At 36.7% G+C, this 27,913-nt stretch overlaps 1 protein-coding gene across 10 annotated transcripts in view; it reads left to right on the forward strand.

The window, feature by feature from the left end:
- Positions 1–27,913, forward strand: part of CSNK1G3 (casein kinase 1 gamma 3) — a 103,487-nt gene that overhangs the window by 11,390 nt on the left and 64,184 nt on the right. For 3 of the 10 annotated variants that reach the window (XM_042933958.1, XM_042933964.1, XM_042933978.1), the window contains 2 exons: positions 19,194–19,617; positions 27,464–27,504. In XM_042933958.1, the coding sequence (XP_042789892.1) occupies positions 19,440–19,617; positions 27,464–27,504 (219 nt within the window). In that variant the 5' untranslated portion in view covers positions 19,194–19,439. The other 7 variants (XM_042933992.1, XM_042933996.1, XM_042933951.1 and 4 more) reach the window with 6 other exon arrangements.

Consider the following 27,913-nt stretch of genomic DNA (forward strand, 5'->3'; position numbering starts at 1 on the left):
TGAGGAATATGTGTGTTCCCCAAGTGGAAACAGTTTACTTCAGTAACAGTATATTGTGTATGTAGTATGTTGTCTGTATTGTACATAGTCCGTAACTGTGTACATATAAATGCACTATGATAATAGGGTTTTCTGGTTATTGTATCTTGTCGTTTATGACATATCAGGGTCCTTTTTTGTGACTCATTTGCTGCAGCTTCCTAGGTCACAGACCCCTTTACCAGTTATAGCCTTTTGTGGCAAAATGAGAACAAGCCGTTTTATAATGAATTCATTATGTTAAATTCCATTCAAAGAACATGGCTTTCATGGTGGCAAAATTGGATTTAGCAGTTCCTCTGTAAATTTAAGGGTTAGATATTTTGTAAACTGCTCTAGTAGGAGAATTTGTGGTAAAGAAATTTAAGAGTGGGGGTGCCTGGGTGGCTCAGTCGCTTAAGCATGTGGCTTCAGCTCAGGTCATAATCTCATAGTTTGTGAGTTTGAGCCCTGCATCAGCCTTTCTGTTGTCAACATGGAGCCCACTTCAGATCCTCTGTTATCATCTCTCTCTGCTCCTCCCCACCTTTTCTCTTTCAAAAAAAAAAAAAATTAGGAGTGGCTTGAGTATATAGGACATGTTCTGTGTGAACCTGAAGAAGACTTGTAGAATTATTTTGTGTTCACCAAAATTCCACAAGAAAACCAGCACATGACAGTGAGGTTACCGGTAACATTTTGTATATACAATTAGTAATTGAGTAATGGCTACCATTCTAGGGGACCGTAATTTCGTATCAACTATTCTAACATCCAGAGTGCTTTGAAAACCAAAAATATTTTCTTGTATGTTTGGCACAAATTGTGTTTTTTTCCATGAAACTTGTTTTGAACTGTTGTGTCTCTTTTTCATGAATTTGTAGGTTTCAGTGCAGAAATAGTTAAGTGTCTGATTATAATGTTCTGTCCTGTATCTTCCCGGCCTTTGCACAGAATATATGGTGCATACACATGTATCACCCTTCAGACGCCCCTAGAATTCAGAATTCCCAATCACGTTTGACTGCAAGAACTTTGGAAAAGGGCCTGTGGAACTGCATTAATTTGTTTCCACTTCTTGATAGAACCTACTCAGTATCTCATTCCTCTGAAATGGACTTTCAGTAAGTTGCTAGTAAATTTCTCTCGCTCTTCTGCTCTTATAAATCTATACATGCCAAGAGGCACTTTATTTTAATTCATGTTTGTTTAACAGTTGTTGGAAGCTTTTCTGTTTTTTTGGCACTGAGTTATTAACCCTGGTCCTGTGGGCCCCAGTGTGGTCCCAGAAGCATTGTGTAATTAGGATGCTTGGGATGGAAAATGTTTCTGGTAACTGGCATAGCTGAGTATTCATCACACACTCTTTTTAGTCCTTGGGGTTATGTAATTTTACCTCTGTGCCTGGTAACTTCATGCCAAAACACCTGCAGGCAGCCCTCTTTTTACATATCTTGGCTTCCTTTTTCATAACAGAAAGAAGCAGGGGTGTGGTTGTAATGCCTCTGTTTTAGTTTCCTTAAACTTCCTTAATTTGTTTTTAAGACCTCACTGCAAAAATCTATATACTTAACTCAGGCTTTTTGCCCCCCAGCATCTTTACTAGTTTTTTTCTTTTCTTTTCTCTCCTTTTCTTTATTATTTCACCCTCCCTGCACCCTTGAAAATAATACTTCTCAACAAGAGAAGTTCATGATTATGGTATTGTGAATTAGGGAAAGTTCCCTGCTGGTGGGAAGGTGACAACTATGCATATCTGGTAGTTCCCTGGAGAGGACCTTACTGTAGGGGAGTGATGACTGCACTGCTAGATAGTATTCTGTGGACATGGTCTTTGCCTGCTTTCCCTCCCTAAACATCGAGGGGTGATTGGGTAGTGACCACTCTGGTGCATGCGCTTTTAGCTGTGTTTCTGAGTTCACCAAGATAGTAGGCGTTTTAAGGTGTAGATCCTAATGGGAGATACAGAACTTACAGAACTTATGTTCCCTTGCTGTGTGCTCTGAAAGCACTATAATTCTCATGTTCATATCATCTTTATATTATTATTTGTTTAAGCTGTGTGATGTGGCAGGGATTGTGATGGTCTTGGGTGCCATTTGACTTCCTGTTTTGGCACATGATAGGCCTCTTGTGATTGCTCTTTTGTTGAATGAATGGATTGATCATTTTATCTTTTTTATTAGGGAGATTTAACATGGAAGAACCTTGATTAAATGCCTCCAGAGGCACCGTGCTCACTCCAAACCACTTTAGTCTGAATCATCAGAGTCGTATGAGATATCTCTAACAAATACATTGGTTCTCCTTTAAGTAAAGCAACAAACACAAGCATCTGACTTTGTTACTCAGGCGTAAAAGTAGAGAAATACTTTATAGAAAGGTTTTTCTTTCTTTTTTTTTTTTTTTTTTTAAATGGTGGAAGTTGACATTAAATGCATTTATGGGCTACCTGGAAAACTTAAAGGAAATACTCAATTTTTTGAGCATTTCACTTAATTCTGATTTTTTCCCAAGGTATTTTTTACATTAGATACAGTTTTTTCTTTCTCTTTTTAAAAATGTTTATTTATTGGGGCCCCTGGGTGGCTCAGTCCATTGAGCGTCCAACTTCGGCTCAGGTCATGGTCTCATGGTTCATGCGTTCGAGCCCTGCCTCCGGCTCTGTGCTGGTAGCTCAGAGCCTGGAGCCTGCTTCGGGTTCTGTGCCTCCGTCTCTCTCTCTGCCCCTCCCCCTCTTGCACTCTGTCTCTCTCAAAAATAAATAAACATTAAAAAAATTGATAAATAAAATGTTTATTTATTATCGAGAGAGAGAGCCAGTGTGCGTGTTGGGGGGAGGGGTAGCAAGACCAGGAAACAGACTTTCAAGCAGGTTCCTCACTGTCAGTGCAGAGCCTAACGTGGGCCTTACAAACCTTGAGCTCATTATCTGAGCCCAAATCTAGAGTGGGCCATTTAACCAACTGAACCACCCAGGCACTCCTGTTTCTCCTGTTCTTAAATTTTTGCACGCTAAAATTCACTGCCCCTATAATTGATGCACAAAACAATTCCATTAGTCCAAAATATTCCCTCCTGCTGCCCCACTTGTAGTCAACTCCTTTCCCCACTCCCAGCCACTAGCAATCCCTGGTCTCTTCTTGGTGTCTTTAATTTTGACTTTGTCAGAATGGCCTGTGGTACGTAGCCTTTTGAAGCTAGCTTCTTCCACTTCGTATGGTGTATTTGAGATTCATCCGTGGTGAAGCCTGTGTCATTTCTTTTTGCTGCTGGTCAGTATTCCCTCATGTGGATGTACCTCAGCATGTTTATCCATTCACTGTGCGAAGCGTTAAGTTTCCCGATTTTGGCAGTTAGGAATAAAGCTGCCCCAAACACCCGTGTGCAGTTTTTTGTTTTTGTTTTTTTTTTTCGTTTTGGTGAATTTAAGTTTTCATGTCATTTGGTAAATTTCTAGGGTTGGAATTGTTGGGTCATAAGTGAAGTGTGTGTGTGTGTAAGTGTATTAGAAACTGCCCCAATTTTCCTAAGCAGCTGTATGCCCTTTTGCATTCCCACCAGAATATAGACGAGGTCTAGTAATAAGCAATTCCTAAAATTTAAAATTGCCATATTGAATTATTTTTTAGTAATTAGCTTGTGAACTTGGTTGCATACCAGAACATCATGACAATAACATAGTTTTGAACGTGATATTTTTATTGCTGTAAACCTATCAGATAGATAGTGATTGGGGTGGGGGGGGGTTCAGTTTCTAGGGCATGCAGTCTTCATTATGTTTTGGAACTTTTCTTTCTTGCTCAGGTAAGAGAGCCCCGATCTCCGTAAGAAACACTAGACCTTAACCCTAGTGTTCCTATTGGGGCCTAAGTGTCTTTAAATTCTGTGTCTCTCTCTTCAGGCTTTTGCCCTTAATTTTGAGAAGGATTCTCTTGGTTTGGTCCGGGCCGAAACAAATCCTTAGTCTGGAGAAGTGGTAGTTTAAGATTTTCTATCACTTGTTGCATGTTTCATTCTAAAATTGTGTAGAAGTTGACTTGGTTGTTCATGATTTACTGTCAGTTACAACGTCAAGTTCTTGCTATGATGAAAATTGACACTATTAGCTTCCGAAATAAAATTCTCAAACGTTGATTCCCTTGAATGAACCTTTTAATTTTGTGACCTTTGCCTACATGAGGCTGTTACTTGTAATTATATTTTTCTAAATTAGGAAATTGGCGCTATAGTCAGGAAGAAAAATATAATTTCATTATGAGAACTACATATGAAACAGCTACTGACTTTTCTGAAGTACTTTCTCATTTATCTGGCATTATTAGTCACTTAGTCACTGGCCTGTTAGACCAATTAGAAGATTGAATTTATACTAAAATGTTTTCTTTTAGTATTTTTTCAAGCGGTAACCTTTTCAAGTACACTTCTCAGTGTTTTCTAAACATACTCAGATCTTGCTGAGTCAGGGTTCTCATTTTGCACATCATTTAGTGTGCTGTTATGCATAGACTGTGAATCTATTGAGGTGTATAAAGTTGTCTTCTTGGTTCTCTGTCATGTTTTGACTAGTCACTTCAATTTTTCCTTTTATGTTTGATTTCTAATAATAAACTGATCAGGATTATTTTAAAATTAAGGTAAAATATAGTTTAGGGGCTCTTTTTGTTTAATGAGCAGAGTACACATTTTGTGACCTCCTTTAAGTAAATTTTTTTCCTCTGGTTCATAGCTCTGTTTTGGAGAGTTGAAATCACAGTATAAATGACCTTTGATTTGTGAGGTGTTACTCTCCTTGTAGTACCTCTTAGAGCTATAAATTGCCTGCCTGTCCATACCTTTTTCTTTCCGTCTCTCCTTGAAAAAGATATGATCTTAGAAATTAACATTCTTGACCTTGCAAGAGGTAGTTTCTCTGTTCGTTCGTTCATTCATTCATTCATTCACTCATTTCTGCAATAGGCCTTTAACAAATGTCTGCTCTGTATTATGTGTTATATTAGACAATGGGGAGACTGAGTTGCATAAAATCTCCTTCCGTTGAGGACATCAGATTAAAAAACGGGTTGTCTCAAAGTTGAATAGTAAAAACATTGCATCTTGTCTTTCCTTTAAATTGGTTGTAAGGTGGAGAGGTTTCATCAGTTCTCTTCTTCCATCAGGAAGCTCAAAGGTTGTCTTTCTTTTTGTGAAGTTAGCAGCAGTTGGTACTTTCCTACTTCCATTAGTTCATTAGGAGTTGCATAATGATGGTATTGGAATTCTGTCATTTCTTACTCATTAGATGGGAATGTATTTAAAGAGAATATTCTCCTCATCAGTTAGGGCTGATCCTCATGATTAACAGATTCTATATTTGCAGTTTTCTCTCCTTGCTAACATTTATTTGTAACCCTCAAATCCACATTCTTGGTGCTTTTCCAGGCATTCACGGATATTCACATGCGCGGAGTGGCAAAAAATTCAAAGTACCTGATGTGCATGTTCCCACCTAAAATTGAACAAGGTGATGTTCTACCTTCTTTTGCTTTTTGGTGCATTTTTGAGGCCTTTGGATTTTGCTGCTTAAAATGGCCCCCAGTGTAGCACCGAAGTACTCTCTGGTGTTCCTGAACTCCAAAAGGTTGTCGTATGCTTTATGGAGAAAAGTATGTTACATGGGCTTCATGGAGGTATGAGTTTTAGTGCTGTTGGCTCTGAGTTCAATGTTAATGACTTAATAACATGTATTAAATAAGGCATCTTTAAATTTTTTTTTTTCAACGTTTTTTATTTATTTTTGGGACAGAGAGAGACAGAGCATGAACGGGGGAGGGGCAGAGAGAGAGGGAGACACAGAATGGGAAGCAGGCTCCAGGCTCTGAACCATCAGCCCAGAGCCCGACGCGGGGCTCGAACCCACGGACCGCGAGATCGTGACCTGAGCTGAAGTTGGACGCTTAACCGACCGAGCCACCCAGGTGCCCCGATGGCTTGGAGTTTAATACCATTCCTGTGTTTGGGGTTTTCAGCCATGTTTACGTTTATAGACGATGAGATGACCTCCTCATCGACATTGATATGGTGAATATTCCATTAATACAAATTTGATAAGACCTCTACTTGATTTTTCATTCCCATCATGCTTTTAAAGGATCAGGAGATGAGGGTGATGTATGCTTCTCTGGCTGTGTATATAATAAATGTTTGGGGTGCTGGACGTTCTCAAATGAAACATTCCCTCCTGTTCCAACTATTGAGAATCTAGCTGTGATAAGGGGTATTTACCAGTGAGAGTATAAATTCACCTGTGAAACTGCAAAGAGGAGGAATAAAAGATACTTTGAGGACCTATGAAATAGTCATATCCTAGTTACTAGAAAGTGGTCAGACCTGGATAGTTAGAAAATTAACTTAATTAGGGGCGCCTAGGTGGCTTAGTCAGTTAAACGTCCAACTTCGGCTCAGGTCGTGATCGCACAGTTCGTGAATTTCAGCCCCGCGTGGGGCTCTGTGCTGACAGCTCAGAGCCTGGAGCCTGCTTCCCATTCTGTGTCTCCCTGGGTCTCAGTCCCTCTGACTCACCCCTGTCTGTGTGTGTGTCTCTCTCTCTAAAGAATGAATTAACATTAAAAAAAAAAATTAAAAAAATTAACTTAATTAGATATTCAGTAATATTTATGTACATTAAGAAAATTGAGACTTCAATAAATTTTTCTCTTTAAAAATTGACTCAGTTAGGGGCCCCTGGGTGGCTCAGTCGGTTAAGCGACCGACTTCGGCTCGGGTCATGATCTCACGGTTTGTGCGTCGGGCTCTGTGCTGACGGCTCAGAGCCTGGAGCCTGCTTCGGATTCTGTGTCTCCCTCTCTCTCTGCCCCTCCCCATTCATGCTCTGTCTTTCTCTGTCTCAGAAATAAATAAACATTTAAAAAAAAATTGACTCAGTTATAACTGGTTATAATATAGTATGTTTTGATACTCCTAGGCTATCTCTTTCAAACTTAGGAATACTTTTTGACCACAACTCATAGAAATATATTTGTCACAACCTATAAAAATATATTTTACATTGTGACCCAGTGATACATATGCATTGATATAAAGAACGAAAACAAAATCTCATTGAACTAAACTATTCTTCATGACATATGTGTACTCCATTTTCTTTTCTAATTAATACTATTTCATTTCAACAAGTGCTGCTTGAGACTTATTATATTAGTTTAACAACCTGCTAATTTAGGGTCATGATCTGCAGTTTGGAGAACACTGCTCTAATGGAACTGATGGCTGTTTTTAAAGACTAGAATATCCTGGATCTTGATAGGCATATACAAGGGGCATCACTGAAATCAGGTTTAAAAAATGTTAAGTGTTGTAGATGAAAGTTACTAAATATCCGTGAGACAAAATAAGTTTCTGTAGTATGCAATTAGAGAAATTAATCTCCATTTTTGACATTACAGTTAACGATTTAGCTTTTAAAAATAAGTGTTTAGTCTTTTCTTAGACAACCACCGTTGAGCTCATGCCAGAAACCAGTAACTGGGACATTTGCTGCTAATAGAAGCATGTGATATAACAGCGAGCCGTCATATCACAGATATCTTTCTTCATTTAAATTTCGGAGAAGCCTGGAGACATGTATTGTAATGTAATTTTTAGAGACTGAATAAAGCATTTGAAACACTGAATGGGTTATTTCATATACTAAACGTGGACTTTTTCATTTAAGGTAACAAAGCAGTGAGAAGTCGATGCTCTGACAAGCAACATGTGAAAAAAAGTTAATTTTATTTTTGTTTTTTATTTATTTATTCAGTTTTTAAAAATGTTTGTTTATTTTTGAGAGACAGGGAGACAGTGCACAGGCAGGGGAGAAGCAGAGAGAGGTAGGGAGACACAGAATCCGAAGCAGGTTCCAGGCTGTGTGCTGTCAGCACAGAGCCCGACGTGGGCTCGAACCCACAAACCTTGAGATCATGACCTGAGCCAAAGTCAGATGCGTAACCGACTGAGCCACCCAGGCACCCCAAAAAGTTAATCTTAAAATTTCTGTCACGTCTAATTTTGTGTTTGCAAAAGACCTTGATTAACGTGTTCAGCATGAAAAGATAACCGTAGGAAATGTTCATGCTTGATATTACAGATTCACGAAACAGTCTGTATGTACTGCAGCAATATTTGGGAAAGTAGGTGGAGTATTAATCAGCATTTAAAAAGATTTAGAGTTGCTCATTAATATTTGAAAGCCTTAGCTGGCTCTGGGTGGTTTTTTATGAGGTAGAAGATACTATACTGATAAGTTCTCAGACTACCCTGTTTCATCTAGTTGCAATCTAAGAGAAGGTCAGTTGGCTCCATAACATTAAATTATTGGGCCATGAAGATGAGAGAATCTGATTTTCTGTTTTCTGTTTTGAAGATTCATCAGCGATCATCAGATGAGAAGTATGCCAGTGGCCTACATTTCTGTTCATCTAATCAGATTATGTCTAATGTTTTTTGTATTTAGCAGCTCTTTTTTATCTTTATTAGTGGATGTTACTACATCAAAATTGTAATTGCTTATGAAAAGCAAGGCAGTTGATGAAGCTTATTTATCTCCTCTTGAGGATAATTTAAAGATACATCACTTTAATAAATTCTGTCTTTTAAATATAGATATTGAAGTCAGTATGCCCAGAATAATGATAGAGTCAAACATAATTTGGAAATATTTTGTTAGTATTTGTGCACATTCATGTAGTTTTAAGCACATTAACTAGATCCGGGTCTATTCATTTTGGTTGTAGAAGGTTTAGGGTTTCAGTTAAAGGGGTAGTATCTCTTATAAAAGTTAAAACATCCTTAAGCCATATAGATCATTATTTAATTCGTGTTAAAAGGAAGCATATGCCAGCCATATTTGTATGAAACTTTCTTCTCTCAGTAGTTTTGTTATCTCTGGATGCCTCATTTTGAAGTTTTCACGCTGTATTTTTCCATTCTCTTTCTTGTAGTTTTTGAACTTAAAACTGCGGAGAGAAATGTTCTCTTATTGCTATCAACTGCATCTATAGGTATAATACTCTACCAGGATTATGTGTGGGCTTTAGCAACTGGGGTAGCTTTAATGGACGCTCTGAATCTTGTATCTGCTTATATTTGTTTTTGCGTGACAATTAGACATCAGAAATCAAAAAAATAAATTTGTTAAGTATGGGTAGTGAACTGCATGGTATCCGTTTTGTATTTAGTATTACATAGTTCTGTTTCTTTTGCTTTAAATTTCTTTCTTTCTTATTATTTTTTTAAATTTTAGAGAGAGCATGAGCAGGGGAGAGGGGCTGGGGGGGGAGAGAGAGAGAGAGAGAAAGAGAGAGAGAGAGAGAGAGAGAGAGAGAGAGAATATCTTAAGCAGTTTCCACATTCAGTACAGAACCTGACGCAGGGCTCTATCCCACGACCCCAGAATCTTGACCTGAGCTGCAGTCAAGAGTTGGACGCTCAACTGACTGAGCCACCCAGGCACCTCACATAGTTCTGTTTCTAACGTGACTTAACTTTTCGCTTGATTTCCTCACTTGAAATTTTTCTCAGTTGTTTTGTGGTGTGTTTATTGAAAACTGCCCTCAGTTCGATAACAAGGTTGGCTTTTTAATAAAGTACAGGTGTTATCTGGTTTTTAGGATAGATTGTTCCTGAAAATGTACCTATAAAGTAATTTAGTGAGAAAATAACAATATACTTTTCAGTGGTTCTTAACTTTTTTAGGATCATATAATGTTCTGACGATCTGTTGCAAACTGTGGATTCTGTCTTCATGCTCAGGAGGTCCCTGGAGTCCAGGTTAGGAATTCTACAACTGTTTCCAGTGTTGGTGGACTCTGTTGTCATTCAAAATAAACCAAACCAAAACAGAACAAAAACTATGATTTGTAGAAGCACTTAATACTTTACTTTTCAATAACTTGAAATATTCTTATCAAGTTTTGACAATATTTTTTAGTTATTTTAGGATGAGTTATGTATTTATTCACGGTAGAATTAACATTTTTATTAAGTTAATGACTATATTTGCTAAAAGCAAAGATGTATTAGTCTCTTGCCTCATATTCTAATATTTGAATTTTTCAATACCACTTTTTTTTCTTGAGGAAAAATTAAAAACCTGTCAATCGAGGTGCCTCGGTGGCTCAGTCGGTTAAGCGTCTGACTCTTGATTTTGGCTGAAGTCATGATCTTACGGTTCATGGGATCGAGCCCTGAGTTAGGCTTTGCACTGGCGAGTGCGGAGCCTGCTGGGGATTCTCTTTCTTTCTCTCTCTCTCTCTCTCTCTCTCTCTCTCTGCCCTTCCCTGTGCCCTTCCCTTGCTCACGTGTGCTCTCTCTCAAAATAAATGAATAAACATTAAAAAAAAAACACAACCTGTCAGTAAGTTATAAAAGGGGAAAAGAAAATTCCTTTGTACAGGGTTGTTTAATCAGGGTCATAGACTGAGCCACCCAGGCTCCCTCACCTGTTGTCTTCTGTGGCTTGTTGAATGGTGAGTTTTGAGGGGCTTGTTGAATGGTGAGTTCCCTCCTCTACCCCAGGTTGGTTCAGGTTATGATCTGGCAACATTGAGGTGCTGTAGATACTGAGAATATAGGCTGGCAAAAGGGAGCAGTCCCATGCTGCAGATCCAGATAGAAAGGTACCGGCTATACACTAGGAGGTAAAGTGGATAATAACATGAACTCAGGAATTCTACTTTTTGTTCATCATGTTCTAGCTATACCACGCACATACAGACTTGTTGATGCTGGTCATGGTGGTGCGATTTCTTTACATGTTTGTTTCCTTCTTGGTAAAAGTAGGGGTTCATTGTAATCCTACTTACAGTTTTGAGAATTGATGGGCTCATCTATTTAAAGTACTTAGCATAGTAAGTGCTCAGCAAATAGAAACGATAGAAATTTTACATAAAAATATTGGCTTCTGGATTTTCTGGAAAAATTGGAACATCTAGCTTCCTGAATGGCAGCAGTTGTTTACAGCTGAGTAATAGCTGCCCCTTTGGAATGGGGATATGCTTTCCAGTTTGCTCTAGTCCCCAGTATTTCTTCTTGTCTTATTCTCTGCTTGATTCACCCATGTATATTATCTGCCTTACTCATTTGGACATTTGGATTTGTGACTCATGGTCTACTGGTGTTATAGCTGAAAAAATATCTTCACTTTTCAGAACCGATTTGTCTCTGGTGCTAGGATGAGTCAGTATGGAAAGCAGAAACGCAGACAGTGTTAACAGAGTACTTCAGGCGAGGGAGTGCCCTCTCATCCAGGAGATCCTTGGGAGCTCTGGTAGCACACTGACTGGCATACGAGAATGAGGTTCACTGAGGTGTTTCAGATGAACGAAGAGCCTGATGTTAGGGAGCCTGCTGATATGTAACTGGGAGGGCTGTAAGTTGGAATCGTGCAACTGAAACCTGGAAATGTTTAGAGACAGGAAGAATTCATTTATTAATATGCACTATCTCTTGACTGTCCTACATGCCCAGTGGTGTGCTAGGTTCAGAGATCACAAAGTTACATATAAGAGTACTTGTCATCAAATTCAACAGGCAGTTAAAATATTGCACATAATGTAAGAGTATCCTTAGAAGTCTCCTGGTGTAATTCAATTTTATAGTTAATAAGAGAAGCATAGATGAAGCCTTGCCCAAGCCTTCACAACTAGTCGGTGTTCCAAGACTTCTTTTTTCTAATCCTCCGTAGGCAGGTAGCATCAAAGAGGTCTAGAAGGATATAGCAAGGATTCCCAAGACCTGGGAGAACTGGCATATTGGAGCAGGGTACAAAGATTGGGACTTAGGTATGAGGGAAGGTTATTTGACCTTACATAGAAAATTGGAGCTCGAGATTCTTTTTGGGGACTCAAAGAAGTAAGTGGCTATGTTGGAGAAACCCATGTGGCAATGAACTGTAGATAGCTTCTGGCAACTGTAGGTATACTGTGTAGGACCTGAGGGTATCCTCCATCTGGGAGCCAGCAAAAAGCACGGGCCCTTACTTATCCATGGCAAGGATGTGAATTCTGCCCGTAATCTGTAGGGGTTTGGAAGAGAAATCTTTCCTACGTCAGCCTCCAGATACAAATGCAGCCTAGCTGATACCTTGAATGAAGCCTGTGAAACCCTGAGCAAATGACTCGGTTGAGCTGTGCCCAGACTTGTGATCCACAGAAACTGTGAACTAATAAGTGTGTATTGCTGTAAGCCATTGAGTTTTTGGTAATTTGTTATAGTGCAGTAGAAAGCTAGTAGTTTTGATCACGTCCAAGTGTACCGTATTCTCCAGTAGAGTGCTAAAATAAACACATTGCTTTGCCGTCTCATTTGAAATACACAGTCCTCACTCCACTGTGCTTTAGAAGCGTGACAGTCCCAGCAGTTTGTGGTTTGTGCTGCGTTGTGCAGCAGTGGGAAAGGGTAAGAGTGCCTGCCACATATGGTCTCTCGTAACTACTCAGCTCTTGTAGCATGAAGCAGCCGTGGAGATGTGTAAACAAAGAAACGTCGATTCATCCGTAACACAATTTATTTGTGAACAATACAGTTTGAATGTCATATAATTTTCATGTGTCACAAAATATGATCACTCTTTTAATTTTTTCCCCCAGCCATGGAAAAATGTAAAGACCATTCTGAGTCTGCAGGCTGTTCAAAACAAGCAGCAGGCTACATTTAGTCCGCAGGCTGGAATTTGTGGCTCTAGCGAATAGCTACAGTTGTAGGCAATTCTAACACTGTTAGACAGTTGCTATAATAGGGGAGAGTACTAGCACTGTTTGAGATCCTTAGTAAGAGAATATTCTAACAAAAAATCTAATTTGTTAAAAATATTTTAAAGACTAAGAAATCTATTATTACAGGTTTATGAAGTTTCCTGAATGTGGTGACCTGGGTGGAGTAAAACAGGAAACAGCTCATTTCTCACTAACCAGTATTATCATATATCTACTTCGATTATTCCCCCTTTGCCACTCATAGATGGCGTCTCAGTGAGTTTCTATTGCTTCCTTGTCACATGTTTATAAGAATAAGTTCACGTTTAGCAGTGGACTTATTTTCAGGTATTAAAAGTACCTGTTGCAATTTTGAAGTTCAGTTTTAAGCTGATAGGTTGCTTATTTCTACCACTGTCTCCCCACGTCCCTCTTTCAGGTTTGGCCCTTGGCTCCAGAACTTTGGGGAAGGGATTTGGGTTTGTCTCATGACTCTTTGTTCCTCCCATTCATTATGCTGGTTTGCTCCTCCCTGGTCCATGTCTGGTAGAGGGGTACGAAGGAGAAAGGGCAATAATAGCCCTTTAATGTATGAAACACTTTCAAATGCAGGCAGGTTTGGTTCTTTAGAGGTTTCACAAGGACTTCTGTAAAACAAACAGCAGACCGAGAAATAGTGCATTTTGTGAAGCTATGCATGTATTATAAAAAAGGCATTACAAAAAAAGCATACATACCAAACTGAAGGTAATTAATGGTTATTACTTCTGGGTAGGTAAAGGAGACGAAGGACAAGGGGTATGGGTATCCCAAGGGGTATTTTTACTTTATTATTTGAATTCCTGTTATACATTGAATGTGTTTTGGGTGTTTGATTAAATATAAACAAAAAGCTACATGTATTGAAAATAACATGAAAAATTATAAGAGGAAAATTACTTCTAGAAGTAATAGAAGTATAGAAGGGCCCTTTAAAACTTCTAAAATAAAATACTGATATGTTCCTTAGCTTTAAAAAAAACATTTTAAGATAACTTTTATGATAATGTTATAGTAGGGAGAAAACATACTTTCAGCTAACGCATTAATTGTTTTGGATGTGGGTTATTTCTCAAAGTCACATTTAAAAAATAAATAAAAGTCATACTTTGAAGTGTTCCTGACATATAATATGATGCAGAGGTTTTAAGTATAGTTTGATGAGTTTACACATGTAAACTCCTTTGAATACTCCTTTGAATACAAATGTATTCACCTTTGTAATCCTCTCAGTTACGGTGTACATTTCCTTTCCCCAAAAGGTTCCCTCATGTTACTTTTCAACCAGACTTCCTAACACCCTAGGCAACACTGATGTGATTTCTGTCACCACAACTCATTTTTGCCGATTCTAGAACTTCATATAACTAGAATCATCACTCGAATATCTGAGAGGTTTTTCTAAAAAAATTAAAAATTTAAAATATATACAGAGCTTGGGGCGCCTGGGTGGCTCAGGCAGTTGAGCATCCGACTTCCGCTCAGGCCATGATCTCGTGGTCTGTGAGTTCGAGCCCCGCGTCTGGCTCTGTGCTGACAGCTCAGAGCTTGGAGCCTGCTTAGGAGTCTGTGTCTCCCTCTCTCTCTGCCCCTCCCCCACTCATGCTCTGTGTCTCTCTCTCTCTCTGTCAAAAATAAATAAACATTAAAAAAATATATATATATACAGAACTGTTGATATTTTCTGTTTCATCTTGTAACCATATGTTGGATTTTTCAAGAAATTTGTCCATTTTATTTGACTTACCAAATTAATTGGCATAAAATCGCTCATAATTGGGGCGCCTGGGTGGCGCAGTCGGTTAAGCGTCCGACTTCAGCCAGGTCACGATCTCGCGGTCCGTGAGTTCGAGCCCCGCGTCAGGCTCTGGGCTGATGGCTCGGAGCCTGGAGCCTGTTTCCGATTCTGTGTCTCCCTCTCTCTCTGCCCCTCCCCCGTTCATGCTCTGTCTCTCTCTGTCCCAAAAATAAATAAAAAATGTTGAAAAAAAAAAAATTTTAAAAGTCGCTCATAATTATCCTTTATCCTTTTAAAATCTATAAGTTCTTCAGTGATATTCCTTCTTTCATTCTTGTTTTTTGTTTTTTGTGGATTTTCTCTTTTTATTTTTGGTCCTTTTTTCTAGGAGGAAATTTTCTAGGTCACTTTTATTGACCATTTTCAGAGAATGAATTTTTTGGCTTTATTTACTTTCTCTATTATTTATTTTCTATTTTATTGATTTTGCTCCCTGGATAATTTCTTTGGATCTCCTTTCAGGTTCATTGACACTTGGTTCTGCTTTATGCAATTTACTCTTAAGTGCATCCATTGAAGTTAGTTTTTCATTTCAGATATGAGTCTTTGAGTTTGCATTTTTTTGTTTGATATTTTGTCATTTATCTGCTGAGAATTCCTGTGTTCATTCATTGAAACTATATTTACGTACACGTCCATGGGATATTAACAATAGTTCTATTAAAGTACTTGTTCAAGTATTTCTATTTTGCTCTTCTCTAGCTTTTTAAGAAGAAAACCTAGATCACTGCCTAAAAACTTCTTTTCTAATGTAGGCATTTAAAGCTTCTAATTTTGTTCTAAGCATTGATCTATTTGCAGCTTATAAAATTTAATGTTTCATTATTACATTTAGTTTTTTTCTGATTTCTCATGTGACTTGTTTTTCACCTTATGAATTATTTAAGTGTATTTAGTTTTCAAGTATTTGTGGATTTTCTAGATATATAGTTTTTGACTCCTTATTTACTTCTGTTTTTTTTTAAATGTTTATTTATTTATTTTGAGAGAGAGAGAGAGAGAGAACACAAGTGGGAGAGGGGCAGGGAGACAGAGAGAGAGAGAGAGAGAGAGAGAGAGAGAGAGAGAGAGAGAGAGAGAGAATGAAAATGAATATCCAAACAGGCTCTGCTCTGTCAGAGCCTGCACTGTCAGCGCAGAGCCTGACCTGGGGCTTCATCCCACGAACTGTGAGATCACGACCTGAGCCAAAACCAAGAGTTGGATGTTCAACTGCCTGAGCCACCCAGGTGCCCTAATTCTGTTTTGATGAGAGAATATGCTCTATAATATTTTAGTTATATGACACTTAAATTATGGTACTGCATATGATCTTTCTTGGTGAATGTTTAAAGGAAATAGTATTCTGCAGTTTTTGGATGTTGTATTTTGTAAATAGTACAGGGTCATTGATGGTAATATTTTGATCTACTCTATCAGTATACATCCTAATATTTTTGTCTTCTGCTTCATCATTTACTGAAACTACATTGTTAACATTTTCAACTATCATTGTCTTTTCCCTTTAGTTTTTTTAGTTTTAGTTTTGTTAATTTTAGTTTTTAGTTTAATTTGCTCATACATATTTATGACTTTTATGTCATTCTGTTTAATATTTTTGTATTATGAAATGGACTTCTACGTCTTTGGAGATATTCTTTTGTTTTGATATTTACTTTGTATGATAATATTATATAGCCTCTCAAGCTTTCTTATACTTGCTGTTTGCATAGTATATCTTTCTCTCTTCTTTTACTTTCAGTTTCTTTGTGTCTTTGTATTTGAAGTTGTTTTTAGAGATGCATAGAGTTGGCTGTTGCTTTTTTATATTGTCTGACTATTTTTGACTTTTGAGAAAATGGTCCATTTTCATTTTATGTATATTTATAAGTCTAGCGTCTTGCTGTTAATTTGTCCTCTATCTTGTTTCTCTTTTGTTTTAATGAAATGTTGTTTACTATTTTTATATTTTGTCTTAGCTTTTTGGCTATTCCTATTGTAATTTATTTTTATATGTGGTCTAAGTGTTAGAATACATATCTACTTAATATTGAACCACATTATTCCTCACCAATATTGTAATTTATTTTTATATGTGGTCTAAGTGTTAAAATACATATATATATGTTATATGTATATGTGTTCTTTATACATATATATATGTAGCTACTTAATGTTAACCACATTATTCTTCACCAATATAACAATCTGAAAATAATGTAATTTCATATACCATCCCCCAATGTGTGTTTTCATATATTTTACTTCCATTTTTGTTATAAATGACCCTGAAAAATTATTTGTGCTTCAAACAGTATTTTTTAAGGAAATGAATACCATGCATTTCTGATTTCTAGTGCTCTTGATACCTTTTGAAATTTCCACATTTCCTCAATTTGTAGGTTAATGTTTTTCATGGAACTTGGGACAATTTCAACCATTATTTATTAAAAAATTTTTTTTTTTTCTGCCCCATTTTTTTTTTTTATTTTTTTTTTTTTTTAATGTAATAGAACTTTAATGGCTATTTAGTAGTTTTGAAGACCTCTTTTCTAATTTCAGTATCAGTCATCTTGGAGTCTCATTGCTTTGACAGCTTGGTTTCCTGACTGTGCAGGAAATCTGTTTATTTGCATCTCTGGTAATTTTTAACTGTGTGCTAGACATTTGATTTCAACTTTGTTAAGAGTCTGGGTCTTTCGTCTCTTTAAGTTTGTTGAGTTTCTGGAATGGAGTTAATTTAATTGGATTATTCTTAATCCTATCTAGGCTTGGTTTTAGGCTTTAATTGGGCCAGTCTAGGGTAGTTTTGATTCTAAGGTATGGACCTTACTCTTAAGACCTGGCCTTTGTGGTGGGTCAGCTCAGTTCCTGGGACATTACTGAGATTTCTCCATCATGACTACATAGGAACTTAAAGCTCTCCCAGCACTGTGCAGCCTTTAGTATGTCCATTATTCATTTAACCCCATAGTAGCCATGATCTACTAGATATTCCAGAATATCGCCACCCATATGTGTAGTCTAGTTTTTTGCCCTACCACTACCTACCCCCCAGCACTGTACCACTGCCTCACTTTGTTTACCATGTCCTGCAAATTTCACTTGCTTCAGCAGTGACTCTGATCTGTGATCGCTTTGTACTATCTGTGTTTCACCTGTTCGTGCTGTAGTCACAAAATTATTTCTGGCTAGAGAGCTTGGGTAAAGGTGGGACTGACGTTATGCATTTCCTTCTTCTCAGATATCACAGACCACAGTGCCTATTATCCAGTGTCTGAAAAAGAAGTTTCCTAAGTTTTATCCACTTTTACAGTTATTTACAGTAGGACATAGTTTCAGTATCAGTTATTCTATTATATTTGGAAACAGAGTAAACGGTATGTGTAGAACTTATTTGGTTTTACATATACCAAACAGAGGCTTACAGTTTTATCTGCAAACTGTCAGTATGGCAAATATAATAAGAAAATGTATAAACACATTGGGTGTTAGAACTAGTTGCATATTTGAGGGATTGTTGGAAATTGATCAGAAAATACTGTTTGTTTCAATTTCTGTTATGATTGCATTATGTACTCAGTTTCAGAAATAGGAATAAGACATGATATTGATATTCCTCCTGGTTTCCTTATGTTTTGACGTCAAAGCTTCTTTAGTTGCAGAGTAGGAATCCACTCAAATTGGTCAAACAAAAGTAGGAGGATTGCTTACGCTTGCAGAATTGAGGCATGTTAGATGGGTGAAATTCCTAGGGGAGATGAATGGGGAAGCCTCCTCCAAAAACTTTTTTTTTTTTTGACCTTTACTGTTTTCATGTATATATTAGAAAATTAGAAAACATATCACTCTTCTCTACTTCATGAGGTTGATTCCTGCCAGTATTTCTTAATCTTGTGAAATTACATTTATATTTTAAAGTCTAGTTCAAATGTTCCATAAGAATTAATTGTTTCCTGAGGGTGAGCAATTGCTCCTGCAGTGAGTGGACTTGTGACTCTTGATCTCAGGGTTGTGAGTTCGAGCACCACTTTGGGTGTATAGATTACTTAAAAATAAAATCTTAAAATAAAATTGTTTCCTGTGATGGGTGGCAAGAATATTCTTTGTACTACCACTTCTGAAGTACATTTCTGTATATAGGTAATGGGTAATAAATATTTGAAATAATGAAGATCAAATGAGAATGTGTATTCAGAAAGAACTTGAGAATTATTGTGTATGGACATGTGGAAGGACATTTTAAGTAAAGTCTTTCACTCATTTGCAAAATGTATTCTCTTTTTCTGCTTTTAAATGGAAAATCTTATATTGCCTTGCTGGTAAGAATTGAAATGATTTTAAGTTGGGAGGTCTTAAGTTAGTGAATGTATTATATTAGCTTATGAAATAGTACATTTTTATTACATTTTTAATTTTTAATACTTTTTCTTTGGTTTTGTGATCTCTTTGGTATTAAAGTATAGGACAGATAGTAATGGCCACTTTAAGTCTCCTGTGGTTTGATTTAAGTGGGAATCCATAAATTGCAATAATCCATTGCCTAAACTTAATGTTATTAATTTCCCCAGAACACATTCTTTTAATTCTCTAAGTTGACCAATTTTCCTTTCTTAATATTTTAGCTATCAATATCAGCTTACATCGTTGAAAGGATAATTTGGAAGACATGTTTTGCTGAAAGGACAACTGAGAAAAATTTTACGAATGGGATGAACACGCGCCAGTTAACAGACTACCTACTGCAATTTGAATGTTAACAATTACCCACCTGGTACAGTTAACCTAGTGATGTACCTATTCTCACAATACCCTATTTCAGTGTGCTTGTCTTGATTAAAGAATTCAAAGTGGAGTACCGCAAACTTGATATGGATAATAAAAAGAAAGACAAGGACAAATCAGATGATAGAATGGCACGACCTAGTGGTCGGTCGGGACACAATACTCGAGGAACTGGGTCTTCATCTTCTGGAGTTTTAATGGTTGGACCTAACTTTAGAGTTGGAAAAAAAATTGGATGTGGCAATTTTGGAGAATTACGATTAGGTAAGACTATTTTGTTTATTCCATTATGTTTGAAGCGTTTTTTTAAAAGCTAAAAGTACTTTCTAATGAAAATCGTTTAGTTACTGTTTAGTTGTTTACCTGTCGTAATTTTAAAGAACATAAATATTGGAAATTTCTTATGTACTTGTATTTTTGTTTGTAAGGAATTCCCTACTATAAGAATGTGTATTTACTTGAGATCACCCATCTGGAATATGAGTAAAAAGAAAGTAAATTTCAAGCCCCGACAAGCTGATAAAAAACACCCCATAAGGTGCCATTTGCTGTGTATTTTTAAGAATGATGTTTAGGCTACTTTTTCAGATTTGAAAACATTTAGTTAACTGATCACTTCAGGAGGATATGTATGGCTTAAAGTCAAGGTAATATACTGAAACTGCCAAAAAAAACCCCAAAACAGTGAAATTTACATATATCCAGAGTGGCATGAAGAAATCTATATTCTTAATAAGGCACACAAGGTGCTGATTCAGTTTATTTTTTCTAATCAGGCAGGTTTGGTAAACATTGGTCTAATTAAATCTCCTAACTCTACATTAAAGGCAATTGAAACTCGGTGAGGGAAAGTTATCTGCCAGATGTTACACAGCAATTTAATGACATAGTTGGGACTAAAATCTAGGTTTTTAACTCCTACAACAGTAGAGTTGTGGCTTTCTTGAGTGAAGAGAAATAAGAAGAGGGTAGCATGGTTATATGGGCGTCAATATTGAGGTACCCTGAGGCTGTGGTCAGTGGACCACTGAGAATGCAAACTTGAGAAGGAAAAAGGAAAAACTTGGCTTCACAATTTTCCTTAGATGCAATCCCACTTAGAAGAAATAAATCCAATTGTGTGTTTATCTATTCGATTAGTTCTCTTCATCTTGTAAAACACCTGAATTTGTAGGTCACCCTTCATTTTAATACTACTTTGTGTTGTTAAGGCACATTAAATCTTTGAATGAAGCAAGCCAGTAAAAGCCAATGACATACTTTGTAAATAGCTGTGATTGACGTGTTTGGCAGACTCTTGCATTTTAGTAGGGACTCAAATGTTTGGAAGGGTGAATGTTTCACAGTTTACTTTTTAGGAGATTGAGCTAGATATTTTAAAATTCTTGACTGTTTCTGATTTTGGAATTAGAAAATCTAGGTTATTTACTTACTAACTCTGAGCTCCATTTATCCATCTATTCAAAGCGTGTTGCCTGTCCATCATGTATGAAGCATGACTAGGCACTGATAATACTGGAAAAATAAAAAAATTGTTCTTGCTATTATGGAAAACATAAGTCATTTAACCACTTGAGGCCTCAAATTCCTCAACTTGAAAATGGAATTCTTCCTGCTTGGGATTCTCTCCTCCTCTCTCTGCCCACCCCCCCAAACATAAATAAATAAACTTAAACAAAAAGGGGCACCTGTGTGGCTTCATCACTTAAGCATGCCACTCTTGATTTCTGCTTACGTCATGATCTCATGGTTTGAAAGATTGAGCTTGCATCCGACTTTATGCTGACAGCAAGGAGCCTGCTTGGGATTCTCTCTCTCTCCCTCTCTCTGTGCCCCTCCCCCGCTTGAGCATGCACATACATGTACTCTCTCTCTCTCAAAAATAAATAAAGAAACTTAAAAAAATGGAATTATTGCTCCTTCTTAGTTGGTCGTGAAGATAAAATTCAGACGATCATGTAAAAAGACCATCAGTATACCTGCATATTTTAGGAAAGCATTGACCTGCATGCTTAAAAGATATTAAAATACTTGTTCTGTTTTAAAATAAAAAATATGGCCTATTGTAGTGTATTTATATATATATATATATATATATATATATATGAAGTAGTTTTACAGGTGCACATTATTTTATATGTATGTGTGTACCCTATCTCTCTTTGGGATCTGACTGTTATTACTATAGTGCTTTGGCCATTTTTATTTAAAAGTGATTACATATAATTTATTTCAAAATAAATACGTATATGTTTACGAACACATCTGTGTGTATGTATGCACGTCTGTGTGTGTATAAACACACAGAACAATTCTAGCTGGCCCTTTTAACTGGGGTAATATGAGAAACTATGTGTACCTTATATTGAAACTATATATGCTGCATACAGTGAAAAAGCAGTAAAATACCCCTTTGTGGTGTGTGAATAATTGGAAACAGGAATAAGATGATTAGTCTGTCCATCCATCCATCCATTTGTCATCTACTTACCTATCTGAATCTCTGTATCTGTCTAGGGTTATTTGTTGTATATTTGTATAAATTGATTTATTTAAATGTGTTCTCTATACTCTATTTTTGTGTTTTATGCATATTTATAAAATAGATAACACCTATACTTAGCTAATTTATTAATTTTATTCCTTCTTACTGACAGGACACTAAATAAAGTGGCATTTTACTCCTTTTTTAAAGGCCCCAAATAATTTCTTTCTATAAAAACAGTTGTTGAAACATGGTTTGTATACCTGGATAAACATGCTGATGTTGAAACCTGGTTTGGATTCTTAAAGTGCTTGCTTTAAAACTACATTAAAGACACATCTTGTGTATTTGATTCCTGGCACTAAAATTTTTGTGATTAGTGTTGGGTGAGAAAGAATATAAGGTATACGTGTTATAGGTAAGGAATTTTCAACACAGATGCTGTTGGCACTTTAGGCTAGGCAGTTCTTTTTTCAGAGAGGACTTTCCCAGATATTCATGTTGTTTACAACTTCCGACTTCTTGGGCACTAAATAAAAGTTGTAACTCCATGCACAACCCCAAATGCCTTCCCCCAGCCATTTAAAAATTTTTTTTTTTTTTAAACGTTTACTTATTTTTGAGACAGAGAGAGACAGAGCATGAACGGGGGAGGGTCAGAGAGAGGGAGACACAGAATCTGAAACAGGCTCCAGGCTCTGAGCTGTCAGCACAGAGCCCGACACGGGGCTTGAACTCACGGACTGTGAGGTCATGACCTGAGCCGAAGTCGGCCGCTTAACTGACTGAGCCACCCAGGCGCCCCCCCCCCCCCCACCAGCCATTTTTAAATGCCCCAGGAGGAGACAGTATTAAGCACTGTTGAAACTACTCATACAAGTAATGATTTAAAAAAAAAAAAAAGTGGCATAAAACTTTGGCCTTGAGATTTAAAAAAAAAAATAGGTAAACATTGCAAATAATCTAAAATCAAATTTAAGTAATTGAGAGTACATTTTTATTTGTAAGTGAAATGTTCAATGTGTTTTTGTTTTATCTTTATATGTATGGTGGTAAGGCTTGCATTCTGTGCGTTTCTGATCCGTTTCTAGCTTAGACAATCATCAAAAACCCCTAGAAAGTTTCTTTTTAAAAATTTTAAGGCGTTTTTTTTGTTTTTTTTTTTTTGTTTTTTTTTTTTTTGAGAGAGAGAGAGAGAGAGAGAGCGAGCAGGGGAGGGGCAGAGAGAGAGGGAGACACAGAATCCGAAGCAGGCTCTAGGCTCTGAGCTGTCAGCAAAGAGCCCGACGCGGGGCTCAAACCCACGAACCGCGAGACCATGACCTGAGCCGAAGTTGGATGCTCAACTGACTGAGCCACCCAGGCGCCCCTGGAAATGTTTTTGATAGGTACTGAATGAGAACAAACATAGCTAGCTAAAATATAGTGTTTTATTGTATTTATTTGTTTTTTTGTGTATTATATTTTGACCTCTTAAAAAAAAATCTTTCTGACTGGAGAGAGACTACTCCCGCTGGGGCTAGCCAATTCTTAGAGACAGCAAAGGATTCAGCTGGGAGCATGCCTCTGATCTGCAGAGTAACCAATCTGGAGCCATACCTCCTTTGCCTGGCCTGTATATTCCAGCAGGCTGGCTTCTACTTCATTAATCATCCCATGACGAGGTACAAGACAACAAGAGACCCCTCCTATAGCCCAAAGACCACCAGAATTACTCAGACTACTTAATCCTAAACTGTTTGCCCTGCCTTGCCTTGGTTTTCTGTAGAAACTCCAATAAAGGCTTTGGCCTGAGCTTCTCCTCCCTTGTTTCTGTCTTCCACCACTTGACCAAAATGGGATCCTTCTCCTCTAGGACCTCTGAGCATAATAAACTTTGTTTTCCTGAGCCTCTGCTATGTCCCCTCTTGAGGTTGCAACTGACTGACTGTCACCTAAAAGAACACAAAAAAGGGTGCTATAAATTGCTGGATGGGATACCATGTGAATGTGAAATAAGCGGCTCTAGTTTTTGACATCATTAGGTATATGACAGGAGTTTCAATAACTTTTCTTATTTTTGTCTTCTTTTTTATGTATAGTTCACAGTTCTTGTTGGTTTTTATTTAAGAGTTGTTTTGAAAATTTTGCAGGCCCTACATTCTATATCAAATATGCAGATTTGAGTGCATTCATCATTTTTTTATACTTACTGATTTTTTACTGTTACTAACTGTAGTGTATTATAAAACTTAATTGAAAAATGTACTAATCAGTAACAGACGGTGATACTCTAAGAGATCCTAGAATATAGAGTGTTAAGCAAAATAGGTTTTTTTGCTTTTGGTTTTTGGTTTTTGTTTCACGTAACACCAGAGGGAGAGCCCTTGGGGCTTTTTTTTTTTTTTTAATGGTAGCACTAGGGTTTATTAAGCTGCACCTTAGTACAGGCATTGGGGCTTGCCCATGGTGCTCTTGACGTATAAAGCTGGACAATCTGCCAATTCTTCTTTAGCAATGACACCAGGAGATTGACAGTTAAGTGGATTTTGTGTACAAGCTCATCATCTGTCATGTTCACGTGGCCAACGGCCACTGCCAGGCAAAGCAACTTCATCTGGAATTTGATCGTGGACTTCACCTCATCCACTTCAGCCACCATGTTCTCACTGTGGGTCAGCAAGGAAGGAAACTTGCCAGCCTTATTCAGGCCAGGGCCCAGGCTTTGTGGGGTCTGCTTGATCAGAGATTTGGAAGCCGAAACGGCATCATGGCGGTCAGGGCGCCTCTGCGCCCTCAGTATATGGATTCAGTCTCTGTGTGCAAGGTGATTGCTCCTGTCTTTGTCATCTGCCAGCCAGCCAGCTAGCGAGAGGAAGAAGAAGGATCAGAATGTCAAAAACCCTCATTTTTGGAAGTGAGGAGTGACAGACCTATGTCCCCTCATACCCAGAACTTAATCACATGGTCACACCAGGCTGAAAGAGAGGCTGGAAATGTAATCTCTAGCTGGACAGCCATTTTAAAATGGACTGGTTCTATTATTATAGAATGGAGGGCATGGATACTGGTGGGTAACTAATAGTTCCTGCTATAAACAGATACGTAGTTTTTGTAGAACAGGGTTTTCTATGATAATTACCACCCAAATACTCAAAATTGGTAAAACCATCTTTTCAAGTTCAGTAGAGCAGAAAGCTCTCCTGGAAGTGACCTTTGAAATTGGATTAAAACATCAGTTAATTGGAACCACTTTGCTTGGCGCCTTGTCGTAACTGGATTCCCCTTATACATACATTCCCTCCCTGTCACACATGTAATACACACAAACACATACCTACAAGCAGGTCATTTGTTCATGCCCGAAACAACAAACACTGATTAGAAGCCAAGTGTGTGAGCCTATGCCTATGTTAGGTGATGGGGATGTAACAAAAATGTATTGTTTAACCATTGTTCACGTCTAAAAATATAATCCTCGAAGTTCAACAAAATCTGTAATGTTCAAAAAAAGGATCATGCTTTAAGGATTAAGTGCTTTGTACCACGACCTAAAAGACATTTGAATGTAAATGCCAATAAAAGCAGTACTTTTAGATGAATTGGTATATTTTGGTTCTGTGGAATCTATATATATAACTTCTTGTCCTGTGAATAATTTTCCCTGTGTACCTGTGACTAAACATCATATAGTTAGGAAAAGATAATAATGTCTTGAGGAAATACAAATTCTGTCTTTGAACTCAAAATGGAATTATTCCTTTGTGAGACACAGTTCCTCAAGATAAAGTTCCTCACCATATCATTAAATTATTCACTCTTTGCCTACTAGTGGATGCCTGAAATTTCATGTATAGTATATTCTTGAAAGTAGACATGAAGGCACATCTAAATGTTGAACTAATTGACTAAAAATGTGATAGGTTTCTGGTATGATTGGTTTCATATTTACGGGATCGGCAATTTATATTCATGAGCTATTTAATATATAGATTATATTTAAATACATACAAATATATATAATATAATAAATATATTTATAACTTATAATACATTTTTATATATACAATATATACAAATATATTTGTATTTGTAATATATTTATATTGCTAAACGTTCACCACATTTGGCACTCCTGTTGAGTTCCATCTCTGTGCCAACTGTCATGGGTTATGAGACCTATCTATTAAGTGTTAGTATGAATGCTTGTTTTTTTTTTAATCTCTCTTTTTTCCTCATTCATTTTTATAAAGTAGGGATGAGATTCAAAAAAGGAGTACAATATTTGGATGAACAGACACTACTGTGTAATGGCGGCGACCTATCAGGGACTGAAATTTTGCCTACAAGTTTTACTGCTGTTCATTAGCTGCTGTAGAAAAGGAAGTTAGGGGTATTATGGTAGAAAATCCCATGTGTCAAAGTTGCTCATTCTGTGTTCAGCAGCCAGTGTGACCAGGGCCAGTTACTGTCACAGTTAAAAAAACAAAACAAAAACACTTATCGTTTTTCTGTTTTTCTCATTATAAAAATAATGAATGCCTATTGAAAAAATACTGGAAATTCAGAAATCACATGCTGTTTTTGTTCTTTTTCCTGTGCTTGTGAAGAAACACTTTAATTTAGGTATTAGATTGTTCTTGTATACTTATTGCTTCTAAATTTTTCTGTACTACTTCACTTGGGCTACAGATGCTGACTGACCCAATGGAATTTTCTAGATTATTTTCCATTGGCAATGCCAAAGATTACTGTAGTTCGTTTGAATTCTTTACATGTTATAGATACTGAGTTTTTATTTTGGTTTGTCAGTTACCTATTCTTTGTATATGGTAAATGTTTTTCAATATACAGATAGAGACGCTTAATATATTTTATGGTTTCTAGTCTGTATAAAATCTTCTTTTTACCTTTTCCCACCTTTTAAAATGCCCATAAAGACTTTCATATATTGGGTGGTAAGCATTTTTTCTTGTTTTATGGTTTATATCTAAGTTTTTAAATGTTCAGCATTTAATATGGGTATAAGGTAGGGTGCTAATAAACCCATTTCCCCCTCAAAGTCATTAGCTAGTTTGTCAGAGCCAATTATTAAATAATATGTTTCTTACTTTATTTCATTTTTAATATATTCCAGAGTTTCCTGTGTGTATAATATATTTAGTAGATGACATATGAGCTCTAATGAGATTACATACCATAATAATGAAGGATTTATTTATTTATTTATTTATTTTTAATAATGAAGGATTTAAAATGAGGCAGTGATTGGGAAAGGAATTTTGTATTCCTGTTTTCATATAGGAGTTCTGGTTTTTAAATGTATTTTCAGCATGTGTTTGACTATTGATTTACTTTCTGAGTTGTGTGCAATATTGCATCAAAATAAGAATCTTCTTATTTTTGTAAGTGGGCTACCTTATTTAAGTATCACTTTCTACTCTGAATCCAGGTGAAATGCTAAATATGTCCTTGGGTGGATCAATTTAAGATTTCCTTGTCATTGCTTCGATCTCTGGAGCAAAAACCTTTGCTTCATTTAAATGTATTAGTGCTTTCTTTTTTCACCCAGAGTAGAGTTTTACATAATGTACCTTTTAAAATCAGTTATTGATACAATCTGACCTTTCTTCTTTCTTTTTCAAGGGAAAAATTTATATACAAATGAATATGTGGCAATTAAACTGGTAAGTTTGTGTTTCTTTTTTTTCCCTTAATTATTTTCCTGTTTTTCTTTGATGATTAGTTTACATTTTAATTACTTTTTTGGTTTCATATCATTTATAACTTGAGTGTTTATTGGGAAAATGATATGCATAACTGGTTTTTTGTGTGTGTGATTAAGCTCCTAGCATCCACATGCCTCTCAAGTATATGATAATGTGTAAAATGTCTGTATTTTCCATGCCGTGAAAACTCAATCCCTTTACTTTGATATCATAGAATTTAATATTTGAGTTTTGGCACAATTTGTAATTTAAAGAAACTGGCCTGTTGGCGTTTTTAATTAGAGAAAAACTAGAAAGCAAAATTTCTCTTAATGATTTAAGTATTTGGACAAATGTGTCCTTAGTATTCTGGATTACCCTCTTTCCT

This window comes from Panthera leo, chromosome A1, assembly GCF_018350215.1.
Source record: "Panthera leo isolate Ple1 chromosome A1, P.leo_Ple1_pat1.1, whole genome shotgun sequence".
NCBI classification, from domain to species: Eukaryota; Metazoa; Chordata; class Mammalia; order Carnivora; family Felidae; genus Panthera; species Panthera leo.